General features: G+C 36.8%; 1 protein-coding gene across 2 annotated transcripts in view; it reads left to right on the top strand.

Annotated features, from left to right (window-relative positions):
- The first annotated feature begins 10,597 nt into the window (after positions 1-10,597).
- parp8 (poly (ADP-ribose) polymerase family, member 8) overlaps positions 10,598-19,387 on the top strand; it is a 38,191-nt gene continuing 29,401 nt past the window's right edge. For both annotated transcript variants that reach the window (XM_082168747.1, XM_082168748.1), the window contains exons 1-3: positions 10,598-11,541; positions 12,074-12,128; positions 19,151-19,188. In XM_082168747.1, coding sequence (XP_082024873.1) covers positions 11,451-11,541; positions 12,074-12,128; positions 19,151-19,188 — 184 coding nt within the window. In that variant the 5' untranslated portion in view covers positions 10,598-11,450. The remainder of the gene's footprint in view (positions 11,542-12,073; positions 12,129-19,150; positions 19,189-19,387) is intronic.

Here is a 19,387-nt window from a genome sequence, read left to right on the forward strand (position 1 = left end):
CAGCAGCGCACAGGGACTCTGTGAAGGGGGGATTGTTTGCATCTCTTTCCAGTCCAGATGGTGGTCACAGTCTCCTGGGAACTGTTGCCACCTCAGTCTACCTGCCAAGAGTTCAGTAATCGCTGGCAGGCATCAATCTCCTCACAAAACACCTCTGTTCTGTAAGTGTCTTTCTATGATTCAGCTATTGCAAAATGATCTGAACAAGAAACTGTAGCTGGTGTGACCATCTTGAGTTGTAGCCTGTTTGCCAGCAGACAGAATGTGCTGGCTATCACAATACATAGGCTGATGTAACTATTGAAAAAATGGTTTGTAAACACAAAACACATGAATATTGCAAATATGTATCCATCCTGCCAGGTGTCAGCAGTCTGATAGGAGAGGTTTACATTTATAGCAACAATAGCTAGTTACCTAGCCTATAGTGGCTACACATTTTCTTCAAACTTTGTCAAAGACACTACAGTCCTCTGAGAGAAAAAGAAGTTATAGCCAATATGTTCTTTTTTTTTATTTGGGACAATGGTAACATTTAAGAGTGTAAGGTGGAAAAACCATTGGATGATTTGCATAGGCTAAGGCTACATGGGTTCAACTACAATTACAAATGAGCTGACACTTGTTGAAATGTCACAAGTTTCAGTTCTCACCCATTTCCTGTTCTCCATTTAACAATCATGTGATCAAAAGCCACAAACCCAGTGTGAAATACCAGTCAGCAGAAGAAAGTGTGACGCATCATGCCTAGGCAACAAAATCCAATAAAAATATATACAATATTTTGTTTGTGCACAACTTAAAATGTTTGCATTTTTGACAAGACTGCGGTGAAACCTCAGATAAATAACTTTTGGATGTGAGGTTTACACGCATCAGACAAAAAAAAAAAAAAAAAGTAATGGCAGCTGTGTGGGTGGGTACAAACTCTTTGACAGGACCCATAGAATGGAAAAAGTGAGTAGGCTTATAAACGTTGATTGGGGTCCAAAAGACCACCAGACAAAATGCTATTTTTAATACAATATTTTATTGTATTGGTGTTTATAAGGATAGTAATCTTTAAATCTTTAATCCTAAAGCTTTCTGTTTATTTCTAAGTCTGACTTAGATTTTCAATCCCAGATTTTCAATGCAATCTTAGACTTTTTGACACCAAAGTAGATTTAGATATTGAATTGTTTATATATTGGTTTCTAAAAACTGTCCTCCTAATGTAAAAACATTTTTCCACATAATCACAGTGTTTGAACAATGAATGTTATCAATGTGACACAAATAAGAAAGAAAGAAAGAAAGAAAGAAAGAAAGAAAGAAAGAAAGAAAGAAAGAAAGAAGCGTGTTGCTTGTATGTTTTTTTCTTTTCTTTTTTTTCTTTTTTGTGGTTGACTTTTTTTTGGCACTCCAACACTTAAAAAAAAAAAACAACATCTATTCAAGTGTGCTATTAGTATACTTCTTTAAAACTAGAAAATACGAAAGTATACTTTCAGTCTACTTTGTAGCCTATGTACTTAAAATTACACTAAAGTATACTTGACTTAAATACCATAAGCCTACATGTTCTCAATCTTTTGATACAGATATACTTAAAGTATTCTAAGTATGCTTGGCTTGTAGGTGTGTTTACTCTTTTGATTGAGTGCAATTAAATACTTTTCTCACATAAAATATATAAAACTAAAATACTTTTATATTTATAAAATAATTTATGTCTTATAGCCTACATTGTTTGAAAATATTGACTTCTAAAGAAAACATAATTAATTTTTGTGTAGGCTATCCACTGGTAGTGTACATAGGAATTTACTTTAATTTTCTTTTTCTTATAAAATTTAGAATCTACTTAACTTTTTCCCCGCCATTGACAGAATTTTCCATCTTTTATGGCGCAATGCTTCCCCGCCATGCGCCATAGCTTGTTTACCTTCCCGTCACCCCCTCAACCTGCTTCCCTTAGTGTTTTTACACGTAGAAAAGGCGAAAAAGGTTTTCTCCCTGAACGATGATGTGAGTTTCTATGGCAATTCTCAAAGCAGCATGAATAATGTGCAAATTTTTCACAATCATGAAAGAAAATCCAAATCCTAAACTCACTTACTAGCAGAAAGGCAGCGCGATATAAACAAACCAGACCAGAACTCAACAAAGCGTGACGGTAGCTTCACATTCTCTATATCTACCGCCTCGATGGCAGGCAAGTACTATTTCAATATTTCACGCAGCCGCCATTTTGAAATCGAAAGTGAGGCTCCGGTGGGAAGAACCCCGGAAGTAAAGATAAACAACAATGCCTTGGATTACCAACCTAAAGCTGCTGCCGCGATTTATACTATTGGATGTTACTATTCAATATAGGATATGTATAGTTCATTCCTGCTTCTTTTTTTACATTCTGAATTATATATAAAAAAATTATTTTATTTATAAATAAATTTCACTGTATATAGTCTAAAGTATGAAAGAAATGTATGTACATTTTTAGAATTGACACACCATCATTAAACACAACAATACGCCATCGCATACACGACTCTCCTGTGATTAAAGGCGACACTTCCGGTTTTCTTCCCACCGGAGCCTCGCTTTCGATTTCAGAATAACGAAAGCTTTACTGAATATCGTATTCAGTAGAAAAATCGCTCCTCTTCATAACATAAGGATCACGTGCAACAAATGTTTTGATTTTCTGTTAATACCTTTCTAATCCAGCACAGTATTTCCTCCATGATCTCATTCTGATTTTCACTCTCTGTCCTCCGTCTGAATTCCATGCGTCATCAGAATCACATGACTGCAAACAATCTATAAGGCCGCTTATAAAATTTTGCTATAATGCAGGTTAGAAATTTGTCCGACATGAGACCTCGCCGACGCCACGTGACTGTATCATATGCCATGAAAAAGTACCGCGAGAGCGATTCGAGAGCAGCCGGAGGACTCAGCCAGGGGTGCGTTTCCCAAAAGCATCGTAGCCAACTATGTTCGCAAGTTCCGTCGTTATCAGCATAGTTCAACGAGTCAGTGTTTCCCGAAACCATCGTTCTAACGAACATTCCCAAACATCATTGCAAAGTTGTGTGGTTGGAACGACAGCTTTCGACCTGTGGTTAGAAGCATAGTTTCTAGTTTGCATGACATGTGGAATTAATCAATTCTTATCTTGAGCAAAATAAGCAAGCTGACATTCAGTTCAACCTGTGTCTTTTATTTAGAATACATACAAAGGTAATTTACGTCTTTTAGTTTGTCAAGAGATTTAAAGCACCGTTTTTGAAGAGTGCGCATGTGCGAACGTGCTCTACTATGTAAGAACGAGCCTATGATTGAATCTGGAAATAAAGCAAAATAACTGAGAAAAATGATAAATAGTAGTACTCATATGTCATGTCTGTAATTTATAGCAAAACATCTAGCGTTAAACAGATTAATTAAAAGAGTCATAAACCAACGTGGTTGAACGACCAGTTTGCGACAATACAGTTTCGGGAAACAGTCGTGACTAGCTAGTTGATTTCTTCAACGATGCATCGTACTAGAACACAACTTTTAGGAATTTTGAAGCCTATGCAGTCGCCAGAAGTAAAAAGCTAAAGATAGACTATAATACGGACTACACCACGGCCCCACAAATTCAATGTCGCTACCACTAAGATTCCGACAACTCTTTCAGTTTTTATCTAAAAACATTTTCCCAGAATGTTAGAATAGTTTATAAGAGCACATTTATAAGCATAATGAGGCTGTAAAAGCGGACTGAGCTTATCTGTTCGGCCTGATGGCGTTTAATCTCCTCGACAGCCTCTGTTGTGCCCATTTAGCCACTTGTTAGCTACCACCTTTTTCAAGACACGTAACTGCTTCAAAAAATCACGAGTGGGGTAATACTGATCTATTTTATGTCGTAGAATAAAACTTGAAAGTGTCTTGAGCTTGTGTTCAGCCATTTAACCAAAACCTAATTCAAAAAACCCATTGACTTCGGGATGATGGAACTGGAAGTGCAAAAAACTCGCTTCCGCCTTTTGGCCTTCAAAGTGATGTCATACCTGCACCACTCTATTCATGAAATTTCTGGCAATCCATGTTTTGACTGTTATACAGTAGGGTTATGGCTATGACACATCTCCTGAAAGAGAACAGAATCTCGTTTTTTTTAAACAGGCGAAGAAGAAGCAGAAACAAATGAAAGAAGTATTGCTTATGCACAGTATTACCTGTATTACCAACATGTTTCTCTGCTAAGCACGAAATAGTCCAGAGGGAAACAGCCCTTGAAATTTTTCATTTTGCTGTCTCACGCTTTTAAGTAATCTAGCATGTGAAGTTGACTTCATGCCTCCCCCTTGGGAGTCCTGCGCCCCTACACAATCTCCTTTGTTCCTTTTTCAAAGAAAGACTTTTCTGTCATTCAGCAAATTAACTTTCCCTAAAATCTCTTGCTCTTCCTTGATGTGTGCCCCCTTTGGTCCTCAGAACCTCAAATGGAGCCAGTTTTTATATTCAGATTTTAACCTAGTTACAAGGTGCAAGTGAAGGAAGGTTTTTTAGTCAAAATACAATGCTATGCTAACATCAATTAAAAAAAATTTTTTTTTTACATTTCTGTAATTCATTCGCTTTAACTTTAGTGTAGCAAAATTGAATTGTGGACTTTTAAGGTGTTTTGATATGTAGGCCATGTCACTCAAATACGTTGTGTGAACGTTTTGATTGTTATATCAGTAACACTATAAAAGAAGGTTTCTAGGTCAGTGGTTTTCAACTGGTTTCCATGGCCAATTGACAGTGGTGACCCAAAATAGTAATAGTAAAATTGTTTGGCATACAAAATATGAACAAAAAAGCAAACACTGGAATTGAACTATTACCTTGAAATGCATAGGCCCAACAATGTGCAAAATTATTAACGTCATAGGTTAAATAGGAAAATGGACAATTTTGTAAAAGTATAAAGGATGATTTACTTGCCTAAAACAGCCAATTGACCACACACTATTAGTATTTGCCATATTGCCAAGAGACAGATGCATTTGTACAAAATGGCATGGACTGTCCAAAGCTGTCTGATTGTTGTTATTTGAACTTGGAAATGAACAGAAATATCAATATACCTCTCGCTAAAACAAAACAATGAAGACTCCTTCAAAAAGGTCAAGCTGATTTATAGATGATCATGAACTTTAAATGTGAATCAAGATTTCTTGAGGTTGACATGTAGGGAAAGTATAGCAGGAAAGTCAAAATAATGAGATGAGTCATTTAGGAGTCATTTACAGCTTACATTGTATCAAAAGCTCCATCAGGAATCGTCCAGATGATCAATGTCTCTGTCTCCTCACTGTGTGTCACAGATTGGTGGTTCCTGCAAGCTAAGCTAATGGATTATGTCACTTGCAGTCATGGATATTTGGAATGCTGGTCTCATTCCAGAGTTACTCTGCAGGGAGGGAGGGAAGGGAAATGAGACCATCTCGAGCAAATAAATGAATCTCTTTCGCATTATACACATACATACCCACTGGGTAAGGAGTGGCTCTTTGCCCACCTAACTGTGACATCATTGCACATCTGGGGATCCAAACACTCTTTCAACATTATTGGTTTTGGATAAAGGGTGGCAATTTTGCACCGATCTCCTCACCCTTAGACTCTTAATTATGTGAGACATCAAATCCCAAATTGCTAATGTGCTTTAAAAAAAAAAAAAAACGGTTTAGTATGTTTTTAAGCCAATTCACACGGACCTATAATTAGATAGAGTAAAGGTTATGCATATTTGGCGTGCTGAGAGGAGGGCTCCGAGTTCGGAATTTCGCCTGAACCCAGAGTACCCCCAACCAACCCAACCAACCCCAACCAACCCAGGTTGGGATAGGAGTAGTTAGAAGTTAAGAGATGGGGTGGTGAAGGGATGCTGGAAAACTGTCATGGAACAGAGGCAAGTCTGCTGTATACATACCTCTTATATAGCTAACTGAGTTGATTAACTGAATGTTCTCCCGTTTTATTTAGGTTAGTTTTCTAAATGTACTCCTCCCGACCATTGTTAATAAAACATTATTTGTAAACCATATACGTTACCCATGTCATTATACAGATTTTGTGTCCTCATAAACCATATATGCAAGCACACACACACACACAGACACACACAAAACAAAATGGTTATTAAAGGAAAAGATGACAGTATTTCAAAAAGCCAATTTCCTGGGTGCTGTTGATAAGGGCAAATACATTAAATATGTGTCAAATATAAATTTATTAGGCAAGCAGTTTTTTTTTTTTAAGCAGGAGTGACTCCCAAAGTCTGCTGAATGATTAAGTCTTGAAGACAAACTTGGGTAATGGCAACCTTAGCATATTTGTATCATTGGAGAAAGCCAACTTGTCAACTTAAATCACATACACTTCTTAAAACAATCATATAATGGCTTTGATCATACCAAATGCTTTCAAGGCTTTTAACAGTCTCATTTGCAGGTTCTATAGAATTGAATGCACTGTTTCTTAAGTGAATCCTACTGTAACAAATTGTAAAATCCTATCCTACTGTAAAATTTACAGCAACTAACTGCCAATTTTGGTTGCCAGTAAGCCTGTAAATTTACAAGAGTACTGTAAATCATAAACTACAATTAAAATTATACAGCACACATGTAAAAGCAGCAAAACAAGAGCAGCTGTGATATTACAGTTCTTTAACGTAATCTTTACAGTATGTCACTGTTATTAATAATGCACTGAATTAAAGCCTGAGATAACTCATTTCATTTGAGGAAATTGATTTGTCAATTGTCATTAAATACTTATACTGTGAGCTTATTTCATTTGAGTCCACTAAGAAAAAGACTTAAATGAGTTAACTAGAAACATAAATTTAACTAAATCCTACTAGTTAACAACAGCACACATGCATGAGACGAAGAACTGAATAAAAAGATCATCAATGCATCAGCAACTACACAGTCACTGCCTTTAAATAAAGCAACATGCATCATAACATCAGTGTTTCTTTGCTCATCCTGGACTGAAGCACAGGCTCTACTCTTCAGCACAATGGTGACCCACAAAACTCAACAGGAAAACGCTTTAAATCCCAACAGAACATTAAACACAACAGATCTCCACTATATCATTATGTGCAAATTCACATAAAGTAATTCACAGAATTTTACTTGTTTTGTGTAGTAAATTTGACTGCGAGGTCTTACTGTAAACAGTCAGCAGAGGATTAAACAATCCACAAACAGCATCAGCTTTACTACAACTTTTCTGGCATAATCAGACTTATTGAGAAGTAACAGAGGTTTAGATGTTGATGATTTATTACAAATATTTCATTTGAAGTTACCATGATCGTGATCAGTGTGTACTTTAGGTGGGCTCCTGACTCTTAATTTTTTTAACATTAGTTTTTCTCTAGCTGCCTGCTATAACCATGTCTTACTAAGACAAATTTATTATGGCAATAAAAGCCAAGGAAAATATGATTAGGTGTTGATAGTTGTGTATTGATGTTGGCCTTATCAACATCTAGTGGCCTGATCCTCTGATACGAAGGTGAGGTTGTTATAGATTTCACCTTATTGATTGTAATAGTTCTCCTGTGATTCTACAGCATGATGTATTAAACAGCTTTATTTGATAGCGGATCATATTTTGGGGGGGGAGACCCACATACTTCTGAACATCAACTGAACATCTTTATTTAGCAGATAACTAAAATAAAAATAAAAGTCATTTTGAATATTAGCAAACAAGCCCTCAGTTTATTATGTGACAAGCTGTTTCCACATTGTCCACAATCAGTCTGACATACACTATCACCTCAAACACATTGTTTAAACATTGCATTTTTTCTATAGAACAACAAAGCTCTTACACACTATGTGGAATGGGTCATGCAATCAATATGAACAGATCACAACACACTTCATCACCCTTCTCTCGCTGTGCTTACTCCAATCATTCTTCTCACTTGACATTATGAACGCTGAACAGTTTCATTCCAGACTGCATATACGTTTCTTTCTCTCATGCAGAAAAACATGGTGTTGTGAACATGATGTTGCGGTAATAGCATGTTACTTAAGTACATGTATACTGAAGTAAAAATAACATGTTACGTGAATATGACAGTATAATAGTCTGATGCCATTACTGTACCATGGTAGTGCCACAGTACTTTTTTGCGTTTCACTTTATTTTGATGGTCCCTTTAACACATTCTGTTGACTATAAATAACGTTGCACCTACATGTCTACTAACGCTCATTCGAGTGTTATTAGAGTATTAGTAGACTGGTAGGGTTTGAAAAAGTTGACATGTAGTTGCAAAGTCACAGTCAGTAGGATGTCTGTTGGAGGAGCATCGCAATAAAGAGTTAGCAGATATTAAGCAGACAGTCTACTAATACTCTAATGAGAGTTAGATGACATGTAGTTGCAAAGTTACTTATAGTCAACAGAATGTTCAAAAAGGGACCATTAAAATAAAGTTACCCTTTTTTTGTAAGGGAAACTGCAGATTTACATTGATTTACAGCAATACTATTGTTTTTATTGATCATTGATCACAGCTGATTGAAATTGTAACAAACATCCATCTTCAATTATGAACAATAATAAATTGTTTTTTTTAAATGTTTTTTTATTTTTCTATTAGCATCAAGCATATGCATTTGTGAAACTGAGATTCTGTTCACACCAGAGAGGAAAAGCTGAGGGGCACTGTTTAGGCCACAGTTTCCCGTCCAGCCAGAAGATGGATGGCTGTGTTAGCGGCACTTTGATTAACAGCTCCATCCGGACTTTGGCTGGTGGCTCACCAGTCTGGAGCTGCTCCAAGGAGACCCCACCAGCCCAGCTGTGCTGAAGCAGGCAAGGCCTCGCCTGATGACTGCAGTGGCAGGAAAATACATCTTCCTGCATTGAGCCTCAAATGTATTTCCCCCTTCCACATACACTGTGTGATTGAGGATTTAGTGATTGAGGATCTGATGAATACAAACACAAACACACTCATCATTTTCTCTTTCACCTAAATGGCACCTCATCTCAATGCAGTGTTGATGGAATCAGCGCTGCTGATGTTTCTCTCTTCAAATGATTCTCTCTGCACCGTCATCAACACATCATTCAGTGCTCCTAGATGATTTCACCATTATGTGGGTGCTAAAAGAGCCCTGGTGAATTTCAATGCAACATATTTTGGAGGGGAATCGAGGCTCAGGAAGCACTGTGTTAAAATAAACATACTGTATATATGAGATAAGTGTATGTGTGTTTACTGCCAGCTGACTGAAGATAAGGGGAGAATTTGAAAAACGAGAGCAGTATTTCCTGTTTTAGTGGGGAGACCCACATCATTTGAGTTGACTCCTTGCTGAACTCATGATCAGTTCATTAATCCTAATTTCACAGTGAGTCAAACAGTTGATAACTGTGAGAGTACATACGGTATGCACTCTGATGCTCTTTATTAGGAGGTCTGCATGCTATAGATATAGTGTGTTTAAGAAGCTGGATGTAATCAAAGGTTTTGGGATGGATGGATATGTATGTCGAAACTCAAGTTTGTCTTCAGGACTTCATCATTCAGCAGAATATTTGCCGCTTTGGGAATCACTCCTGCTTCAAAAAGCAATAACAAAAAGTGTACTCTCCAGCCACGGCAGCCAATCACCACTTTAGTTCAATTCTCCAATTCTCACAATTAACTAGTTGCTTATTGGCTGTTTATTACTTATAAAGCACATATTAATGCCTTATTCTGCATGACCATATTCTCCCTTAATCCTACCAATACCAACAACTACCTTTGCTAGGAGTAGTTAATTAATAATAATAATGAGTATTGGACTCTAAACTATAGTGTGACCCCCCCCCAACTCCCAACTCCCAACTCCCAACTGAGGACAGTATCCTACACCTCACACGAAAACTATCATCAGATGAAACTTTAGACATAGGTTAAAAATCTTAACTGCTATTTTCTTCTCTTTTCGCTTTATATAAATACAATATAGGTGGGTATAAATCCGATATCACTTATGTCAATGTTATATATATCATCATATTGTCCAGCCCTAAAACTTGTTTTTTGTCAGTGTTTATTTAAAAACATCCACTTATGCAAAATTACGATGGTAAATATTTAATTGATGAGTTGTCAATACAATAGCCTATATAGCAATATAGGGTATGATTTAAACCCTAAATTCAGCACATAGACACAAAATGATAACTGCAAATCCATCTTTCGCTGCCTGGAGTCCAGCTTAGTTCCAACTCTTGTAGCTTTCGGCATACTGTAAAAACACAATTACATATTGAATAAAGTAAAATGGTAAATCAATTAATTCCGTTATATCTTTCATAACAGTTGAGAATCCTCTTTATACAAAGTTTGGTTAAAAAAATCCTGAAACCTATTTTTTTTTATTAGTGAGTAAAAAGAAAAAAATCCCATTGGTTTTGCCTATACATGTAATTTCATGTCTTTTTTTTTCATTTATTTTAAACAACTGATTAATAGCCACTGGTGTCCACTACAGAGCATAATAATAAAAAAAAACTAAATTTACAAAACGTTTTTTCTGGTTCTCAGAATTTTCAAGTCTGATGTTCTGCCAAATAATGGGCTACCTATCAGATTGTGTGCAACACTATATTTGTGGTGACATACAAAGTCTGATGCATAAGTTAGCCTACTTGATTTTTAGTAATGTTTATTGTCCTGTTACCATATTTTGAATCAGAACGGTGTTGCTTTAACAGTGTTGCTCGTGTGATATTGCTCAGAAATCAGTAGCCTATTCTTATTAATTGCTTATTCTTAAATAACGGCTTTTTATTCCACGGCTAAATACCGCGTTTCTTCTCAATCTGAAGCCTGTAATGCTGAGCAGATCCAGAGTGCAGGACAGTTAGGCTAGCAGAGTGGGCGCGTGGGGAGAAAAACACGTCCATGACATCATCCGCCTTGTTGTGATTCCCAATATCCCACCGGGTTCATCTCGTGGATGCAGTCACAGGATTCCCACACTGATTTCCCCCGTGTGCAACTTCAGCTCTTCGGTAACGGTTTCACGCCCGCGTTGGTTTTACTTTAAGACTTGCGATATCTTTTTGCGCTCCTCGGCTTTCGACATCGCCATTGTTGGGTTCAGCAGAGTTATGAGAAGGACGGCTGAGAGATGCTTCCGGTGTAAAAGTGATATCTTTATGAAAGCTGTCGCGAGGAAGGGCTGTCCGCTGTGCTCATGCGATCGAGGCTATTGTTAGACGAGATGAAACGGTGTCGGTTGGCGTGACACACCTGGGATTGTTACAGCAGACCTCCAAGCACGTATTTCTACCCCACATCCATCGTGTCTGCAAGCGGAAAGGATTCGTTTGTTTCGCCGAACATTAGTTAGAGAAGCCATTCTAGTGTATGTTATTTCATGGGGATGTGTTCAAGGCAAGAGAGGATTCAAAAAGACGTCGACATCGTAATTCAAAGGTGTAAGGCAGAGAAAGACTGCCTGTTTTCTGGTGAGTTTCCATTGTCTCTTATTAAGAGTGCCGTCTTAAACAATTGCTATAGATTTGCTCTACACAATTGACAGACTGTCAGCCTCACCGCTGATGGCTTTATATCCTCCTTCACACAAAAGCCCGATATGTTCAAAAACACGTATGTGGCTAATGTGCTCCAGCGTCCGCAATTTAATCTTTCCTGGACATTATAAATTATGCAATAATCAACTGCAACCCGAGGGCCTAGCAAAAACGTGAGCTATTCTGCTTTTATCATCATCATAATAAAAGCATTAACATGCCTGTCAGGTGTTGCTTTGTGATGTGAATGATTTTTCAATTAGCCCACGCGTTAATATTGTAGACCATCACAAATTTATTAGGTATCAATTCAATTCTGGTATATTCATTGTCAGTGGACATTCCCCGTCGATGTTGCTATGGAGACTAACGTTACACTTGTTGAAAGGGACTTTTTTTGTGGTCCAGTATGTTTTATTCACACACACCCCAAGTTTGTGTCATCTTAATTGTCTCTTTGTTTCAGACTTTAGATTCTCCGACTCCACCTTCACGTTCACCTACATAAAAGGACATAAAAGGTAAATATAACACAGGCAGCTACTATCAATGTAAACAACTGCTGTACACTCACACGCCTACTGGGTTTATGTTTTTAGTTGTTTGTTTATTATGAGTAACGTTATATTTTTTTTTGTCAGTACTCTGTTTACAAAAATACATCCCGTCATCATTTTATCACCCTTGTGTTGTCCTGATCCTGACTTTGTCGTTTCTGTGGAAAACAAAAGAAGCTGTTAGGCGAAATAACTCAATATCCTTTCACTTTCTTTTTTTTTTTAAATAAAAAAATGCTATGAAAGTGAAAGGAGAGTGAAGCTGTCATCCTGCCTAACATCTCATTTGTGCTATACTGAAGAAAGTTATACAGGTTTAGAACAACATGAGGGTGAGAAAACGATTGAAATAAGCCTTTAAAGGGATAGTTCACCCAAAAATGAAAATTCTGTCATAATTTACTCAAGTTGTTCCAAACCTGTATGAGTTTCTTTCTTCTGTTGAACACAAAAAAGGATATTTTGAAGAATGTTGGTTCAACCAGACAGTTGACGGTAACCATTGACTTCCATAGTATTTTTTCAGTCAATGGCTACCGACAACTGTCTGGTTGAACCAACATTCTTCAAAATATCTTCCTTTGTGTTCAACAGAAGAAAGAAACTCATACAGGTTTGGAACAACTTGAGGGTTAGTAAATGATGACAGAATTTTCATTTTTGGGTGAACTATCCCTTTAATAGGTGTCTCGGTCGTGATGAGCAAGGTCTAAATTGGACTGAGCATGTTGTAGTCAGTTCAGTTGAGGTTCATGTATACGATATATGTTCTCTTTTCACCTTATACCCTGTCAGTAAGGACAAAAACCTAATTTCCATGGTCTCTGCTCACTTTTATAGTGGTCAGCAGTGCTTGTGAAATCCTGTGCATTGATAAATGTACCACCTTTAGGAGCATGCAGTCTCTTAGCTGCGCTGTGATTAACAATAGATTGTATTTACATATAATTAATTACCCTGTTCTCTGTCATTGACATATTAGACATTGACGAATCACTTTTACAGTGATGAATAGGCAGCTATTTTTAGCTGCTATTCCTCATATAAAAATAATAAACTCACTATTTTTTGCTAGAAATCAACCTGGAGCACAAAGAAACGTAATTTTTTTGTTCACAATGCCCTTTAAAAGGAAAACACTAAGAATCTGAATATACCATTTTCTCATCGCTCCAATGATCACAAATGCCAGTGTGTTCAAGTGTGGTTGGTTTATATTTACATGTCACTCTCCAGGGCTCACACTTTTTGTGTGTAATGATTTAGCTGAACGCTGTGAAGATTTGGTAGATAGTCTTTGATGTCAAGTTTAAATATGGAGATATTTGATATGTTGCTTGCTGTCTTGTTTGGACAACTATATAGAACTGATTATGTGTTGTAGAATGTCATGATCTTAATGATCTTAACTGGTATTGACGTAAGACACTACAAGAAGTGATTTCTTTGTTTGGTTTTGAAAATGTTTGTTTTTATGAGCAAAAGTTGATCTCTTTTACTTTCTTGTAGTTAAGAATCAGTTTGCGGAAGTTCATGATACTTTCAGTTAGGGGTGGTTTTGGGTATGTCTGTGAAAGTTTGACGTCAAGTGGGGACGTTTCGTCTTACCCTTTCTAGTGTCTAATGCACAATGCACAAACATGAGAAGAACACCATTGTTCTAGTTCTTGAAAGGGCAGTCTTTCCAAACTATTGACCTGTTTACTGCAAACCCTCAACTATACCAACATATTATTTAGACTTTTCCACCAGATTGAAATGAGAGATGGACAGCAGTTTTTCTTTGGCAAAATGAGGCTTGAGTTGCAACCTCATTTAACAATGAAGTCAGATGAGATACCAGACTGAAATTTTAGCTTGAGGCCATTTGATGAGCAATATCTCCAAAGCTACCAGACCTTGGTAGAAACGAGCACTGGTATAGTGCTTCCCTCCCTATAGTCATGCAACTGTTATGATAAATATGCTAATTAAAAAATGAGTTGTCCAGGAAAGCACTTTTGGCTCACTGAAGCATAACCAGTACCAATAAGAAGGTCCTCGAAAGATTTATGAAAGCCGAATGGATCTCGTCTTCTCAATAGTTGCCTTTAAATAAAGTCTTCAAGTTTCAATAACTGTTGGTTGAAAGTGGTTGGCTGTATTATAGTTATTACTGATTTGTTTTTTTTTTTTATGTGTTTTACAACACCAAATGCAAACCATTAATGTACATGTATTTGTCAATTTAAAATTATTTATTTTTACTGCTTTTATCACATACGTTCACCTATATTTATTTATTTGCGCACATGCAGTAAATTTGTAACACTGCTCACTGTAATCCATTTAGGTGTCCTGAACTTAAAACAGGGAGTTCCTTGTCATTTTTATGTTTGAACTTGTTTGCAAATGTCACTCTTGTTCTTAGAGGAGGTGCCTTGTATTACAAGCAGGAAATGAGCTATCAGGCTCTCTATGAAAAAGAATTGCACATTGCCTTATAGAGGAAGTAGCACATTTCCTGTTTGTAGAGCTGCAACCTGCGCTCAACATCTTTCACTGATGGATCCACGTTTCTTTGTAATGTAGACCTCATATTGCCTCATATTTTGCACCTTTTTTGTATTTTCTTCACAGAAAACAAGATAGCTCTAATATCTGTAATGCCAGATAACCCCGATATGTGATACAACAAACTATTCAAAGATGGATATTTGCACGCCGATCACTTTTGTTTGATGTTACCAAACTACTTAATAGGTATAAGATATTTCACACAGTGAAAAGAACAGACAAGCCCATAATCCCAGAGATGCAGTAGTTTCTCATGAATAATCCATCATAGCCGAGATCAACACAAATTATGTTTGAATTTCATCATCTTGGTATAACTGAATTTGCATAATTACCATGAGGGCTAAATTGTGACAAGCTGTAATTCAAACAAATGTTGTTGCATTAGATGCGGATACTGGCTGACCACTGGAAATAAACTTTGAGTGATTTGGCATACTACATCAAAAAGATGTAAACCATTAATTCAGGGAATAGATAAGGAAGTTCATTAATCTGACTAGCATGGTGTTCTGTATTGCTGAAAGTGAAAGCATCAAAAGCAGAACAAGTTTGCCATGCTCACACTACGTTGGGTTTTTGTAACGGTTTTTATGTCGGTTTAAGATTATATAAACCACAACATATCTGTCTAAGTGCAGACTTCACTTCACAGTTACAAACTAAGCCAGATACGTTAATATTTGTGGGTGGTGTTTATGTATATTAGATCAACCATATATAATGCATAATTGGTAGGTGCTAATGTGGGTATAGTAGTGCTAAATAAATAGTTCCATTAAATTGTATGTAACTGATGCTTACATGTTGCTCTCTACCATTAGCTGCCAAACTTTTGGCTCTCTTTTCTGTAGGTGTGTGCTGTTAGGCTACTGGTGACACCTTTGAACTATACAGTATGTAAACAGGACAATCATAGCATCATGAACCCTGATATCATTACACATATGTCTATTGCAGTTATTATCTTGTGGCAGTACTACTTGCATATGAGCTCTATGCAAACCACAAGGGAAAGATTCTCTCAGTGTGACAGGCAGTTGAAAAATTATTATAAATGCACTGCTGAGACCTGCCCAATGGGTTTTGCTCTCCTATGTTGGGCCATCCACATGTAAAGGTTGTTTGCTTTCACTGAACTCAATGCAATTCATATACACAGTAATGCTTTGTTTCTCTCTTGGAGAACAAGTTTCAGGTGTAGAAGCTTCTGTCTTGGCATGTGACCCCATTTGTCAGCGATTTATAACGCTGTTCTTTCATCTTTCTTTACCCCATAATCATGCCAAACAGGACAGGAGATACCAGATGTAGCCTAATTACCTTGTCATTTTGGATTTAGATAATTGGTGGTCTGTTCCCTGAAAATCTGTACATTTGACATTAGAAATGGACACTTACTACCTTAAAGCACTATTTGGACCCTTAAAAATTACTTTCATTGGTGTAACCCAAAGTACTTAGGTTGTTTCCTACCTAGGCTCATTGGAAAAAACGTGCCTCTGACTACAGTAGAGTTTGCAGAACTCCAAAAACATACCTATTACAAACAATTCACTGCAGTTTCTAGCTGAAATAAACACCAGTGGCAAATAAAACACCAACAACTTTTGTCACTTTAAAAAAAATTATGATAACCGGTGCAAATTATCGATTCATAAAGACTTATTTTTGCACGGTTACTTGCACAATACTATGCTATGACCTCGAAACACTTTTACCATAGTGCAAAAAAAAAAAGATGTTTGCTCCATATGTATGGAAAACAATTAATTTCCAAACTGCCGCGATGCATACAACAATGAACTTAAGACTTTGCCAGATTCATGTTCATCTGTTTCGGATAAAACTGAACACTCCTTTAGTGCAATTCACTGGACATACTGTATGACTGTGAAACATGCAATAATAAATGTAATATTCTTTTACGTAAATGTAATATCCTGTGTAATAGGCCTGTGAATATTAAGAAGGCTTTGTGTGCTGGAGCATAAGCATAAACCTCATACACCCAAATTGAACTAATGCATTTTCTTTTGCATAGTCATTGGCATTTTGCAGATGGTTGGTTTCTGCTTGAGAAAAATATGTTCATGTGACCAAAGAAAATAAATGCATCATGCATAACACAATCCAAGTCATTTTTAAACAATACCAGGTGTCATTGTGAATAATGCTTTCTGTGAGTGGCACCTGTGTGAGACCTCAGGAGGGGTTTCACTTCCTCTGAATCAATTTCTCTTCTCTGTGTTGACGTCACATAATTCCTTATGGGCTAGTACCGCTTTCTGTGCCAGTAGTAGTCAGAATCTACATACAGTATGGTTATGTGTGTTTTTATTTATTAAGTTATTTACCATGATTTTTAATGGTATAAGGTCATTGACTCAATTCATTCCGTAATATATTTTCTCACATTGTGCAATGGAGCGAAAAAACATAAGCACATAAAGGTCACCTGCATATTATATTTTCACAGTTGCCAGATCAGCCTATATCTAAGTTATTTATATGATTTTGGTAGTTTCAGGCTGATCACTATAAGGCTTTTTGGCAAGCCACTTTATCTTCACATTAATTCAAGGTACTTCACTGGAGAGAGTGTCCTGTTGTCAACACTGTTCTTTGCAACCTTATTTTCTTGATTGCATGAAATGGAGACTACACTATCCTTAATTACCTCTTACTTAAGTGTTCAGATTAGCTGTATTCAAGACACGTGGGCAGCACCCTTCTGGGAAGTGATAGTCTCTTCATTTGCAAAATCTCTTTTGTCACTTGGAATTTATATATTCCGTCTGCTCATTTCTGTCAGGCACCTTTGTGTAACTGTGAGAGGATTTTTTTAGCCTTTTTTTTAAATTGCAGTTTTGCTTCTATTTAAAGTTCCCGGTGTCAACACTAGATGGGTTTTCTGTCTTCACAGCATTACATTTCTGCACTGCACCAAAACATAAAATATATATATATATTTTTGTAGCTGACCATTTATTGAAATATTTTCATAAGCCTTTATGTAGACGGGGGGTATTAGATTTGGGTTTCTGTGAGCGATGGACAGGTACAGTTGGATCCCAACATTTCGTAAAATTTTAAAGCTTGTGGAGTTCATTCAGGTTGAGTGCTGCTGTCATTTAAAGGGTTTGTCAGTAATTACTCACCCTCATGTTGTTCCAACCTTGTAAGACTTTCATCATCTTCGGAACACAATTTAAGATATTTCTGATGAAATCTGAGAGCTGTCTCACTCCTTCATAGACAATAAAAAATAAAAAACGTGTAACAGCGCATCGCTTCTGGGTTGTACATCAAAACGTAGGCTCACTATTGGCCGACGCTGGTCATGTGTGTGATGCTTGTGATGCTTGTGATGTGTGTGATGCTGGCCAATAGTGAGCCTACGTTCTGATGTACAACCCAGAAGCGCTGCGCTGTTACACTACGTGAACTCACTCAGAGGCCCACACAGAAGAAAATGAATAGTTGAATAAAGTTGTTATTTTTGTTTTGTTTTTGCGCACAAAAAGTATTCTCGTCGCTTGATAAACTTAAGGTTGAGCCACTGTAGTCACTTTGACTATTTTAACAATGTCTTTACTAACTTTTCTGGGATGGCAGATATCAATTACCTAGCAGCCTATGAAGGAGTGAACCAGCTCTCAGATTTCATCAAAAATATCTTAATTTGTGTTCTGAAGATGAACGAAAGTCTTACGGGGTTGGAACAACATGAGGGTGAGTAATTACTGACAGAATTCAAATTTTTGGGTGAACTAACCCTTTAAAGCAAAAGAGGGATGAAATTACAGTCTATTGTCTATTTGTCAACAGTGTAGTCATTTACGTATAAAACACTGCTCAATACAGAAGTCACTTTCATACCAAGCAGCATTCTATTGGAGAACACTCAAATCCTCATGACAAACTTAGACCCATTGCAAAACCTGTGTGGGGATATTTTTCATCCTCGCGTGAAATTCCCGTTCGTGTAGATTTCGCCTGTTAAAATTGTGTGGTAAATGTATATTAATTTTACATGCTAATAATATAATTTGTAACAAAACAATTTATTAAATACATTTCTAAATAGAAAGTGCCCAAACTTAGCATTTTCGCTGGTGGTCTCCAATACATTTTTGACTTTTTGTACTTTTCAGTTATTTACAGAGTCTGTGGTATTGCTGAGTCAGGTAAAATAAATGAAATGATGACTTTATTACTCTGAGATCGAAACGGTGTACTTAAGAGTACTAGTGTAGCTCCAGTAGGTGTCTTTCACAATATGTGTGAACTTAATTCAAACAGTTTCTGCATGTTGATTCAGTGTGATGTGTCAGCTACCATACGGTATGTGCAGGAATGTGTCTGAGAACCAGTATAATTACATATCCTGTCTAATGTTAATATTTGTGTTTTTGTTTTTTTTACAGGGTGTCCTACTCCGTTCATGTCTCTGATGATTATCCAGGTATTGCACAAACAAAGTAATGGATTATTTGATGAATGGATAAATGATACCCCCAAACTCTCACCAGTCATCCCATACCATTGAGAGTGATTTTATATCTGTTACAATAAGGACCTATTACAAACACTAACATCGTAACACAATAATAAACACTATTACTACTGCTTGATTGGGATTTTGAAAAATTCCTAACCCTAGG

The sequence above is a fragment of the Leuciscus leuciscus genome, assembly GCF_965113295.1.
Source record: "Leuciscus leuciscus genome assembly, chromosome: 5".
In the NCBI taxonomy this organism is placed as follows: Eukaryota; Metazoa; Chordata; class Actinopteri; order Cypriniformes; family Leuciscidae; genus Leuciscus; species Leuciscus leuciscus.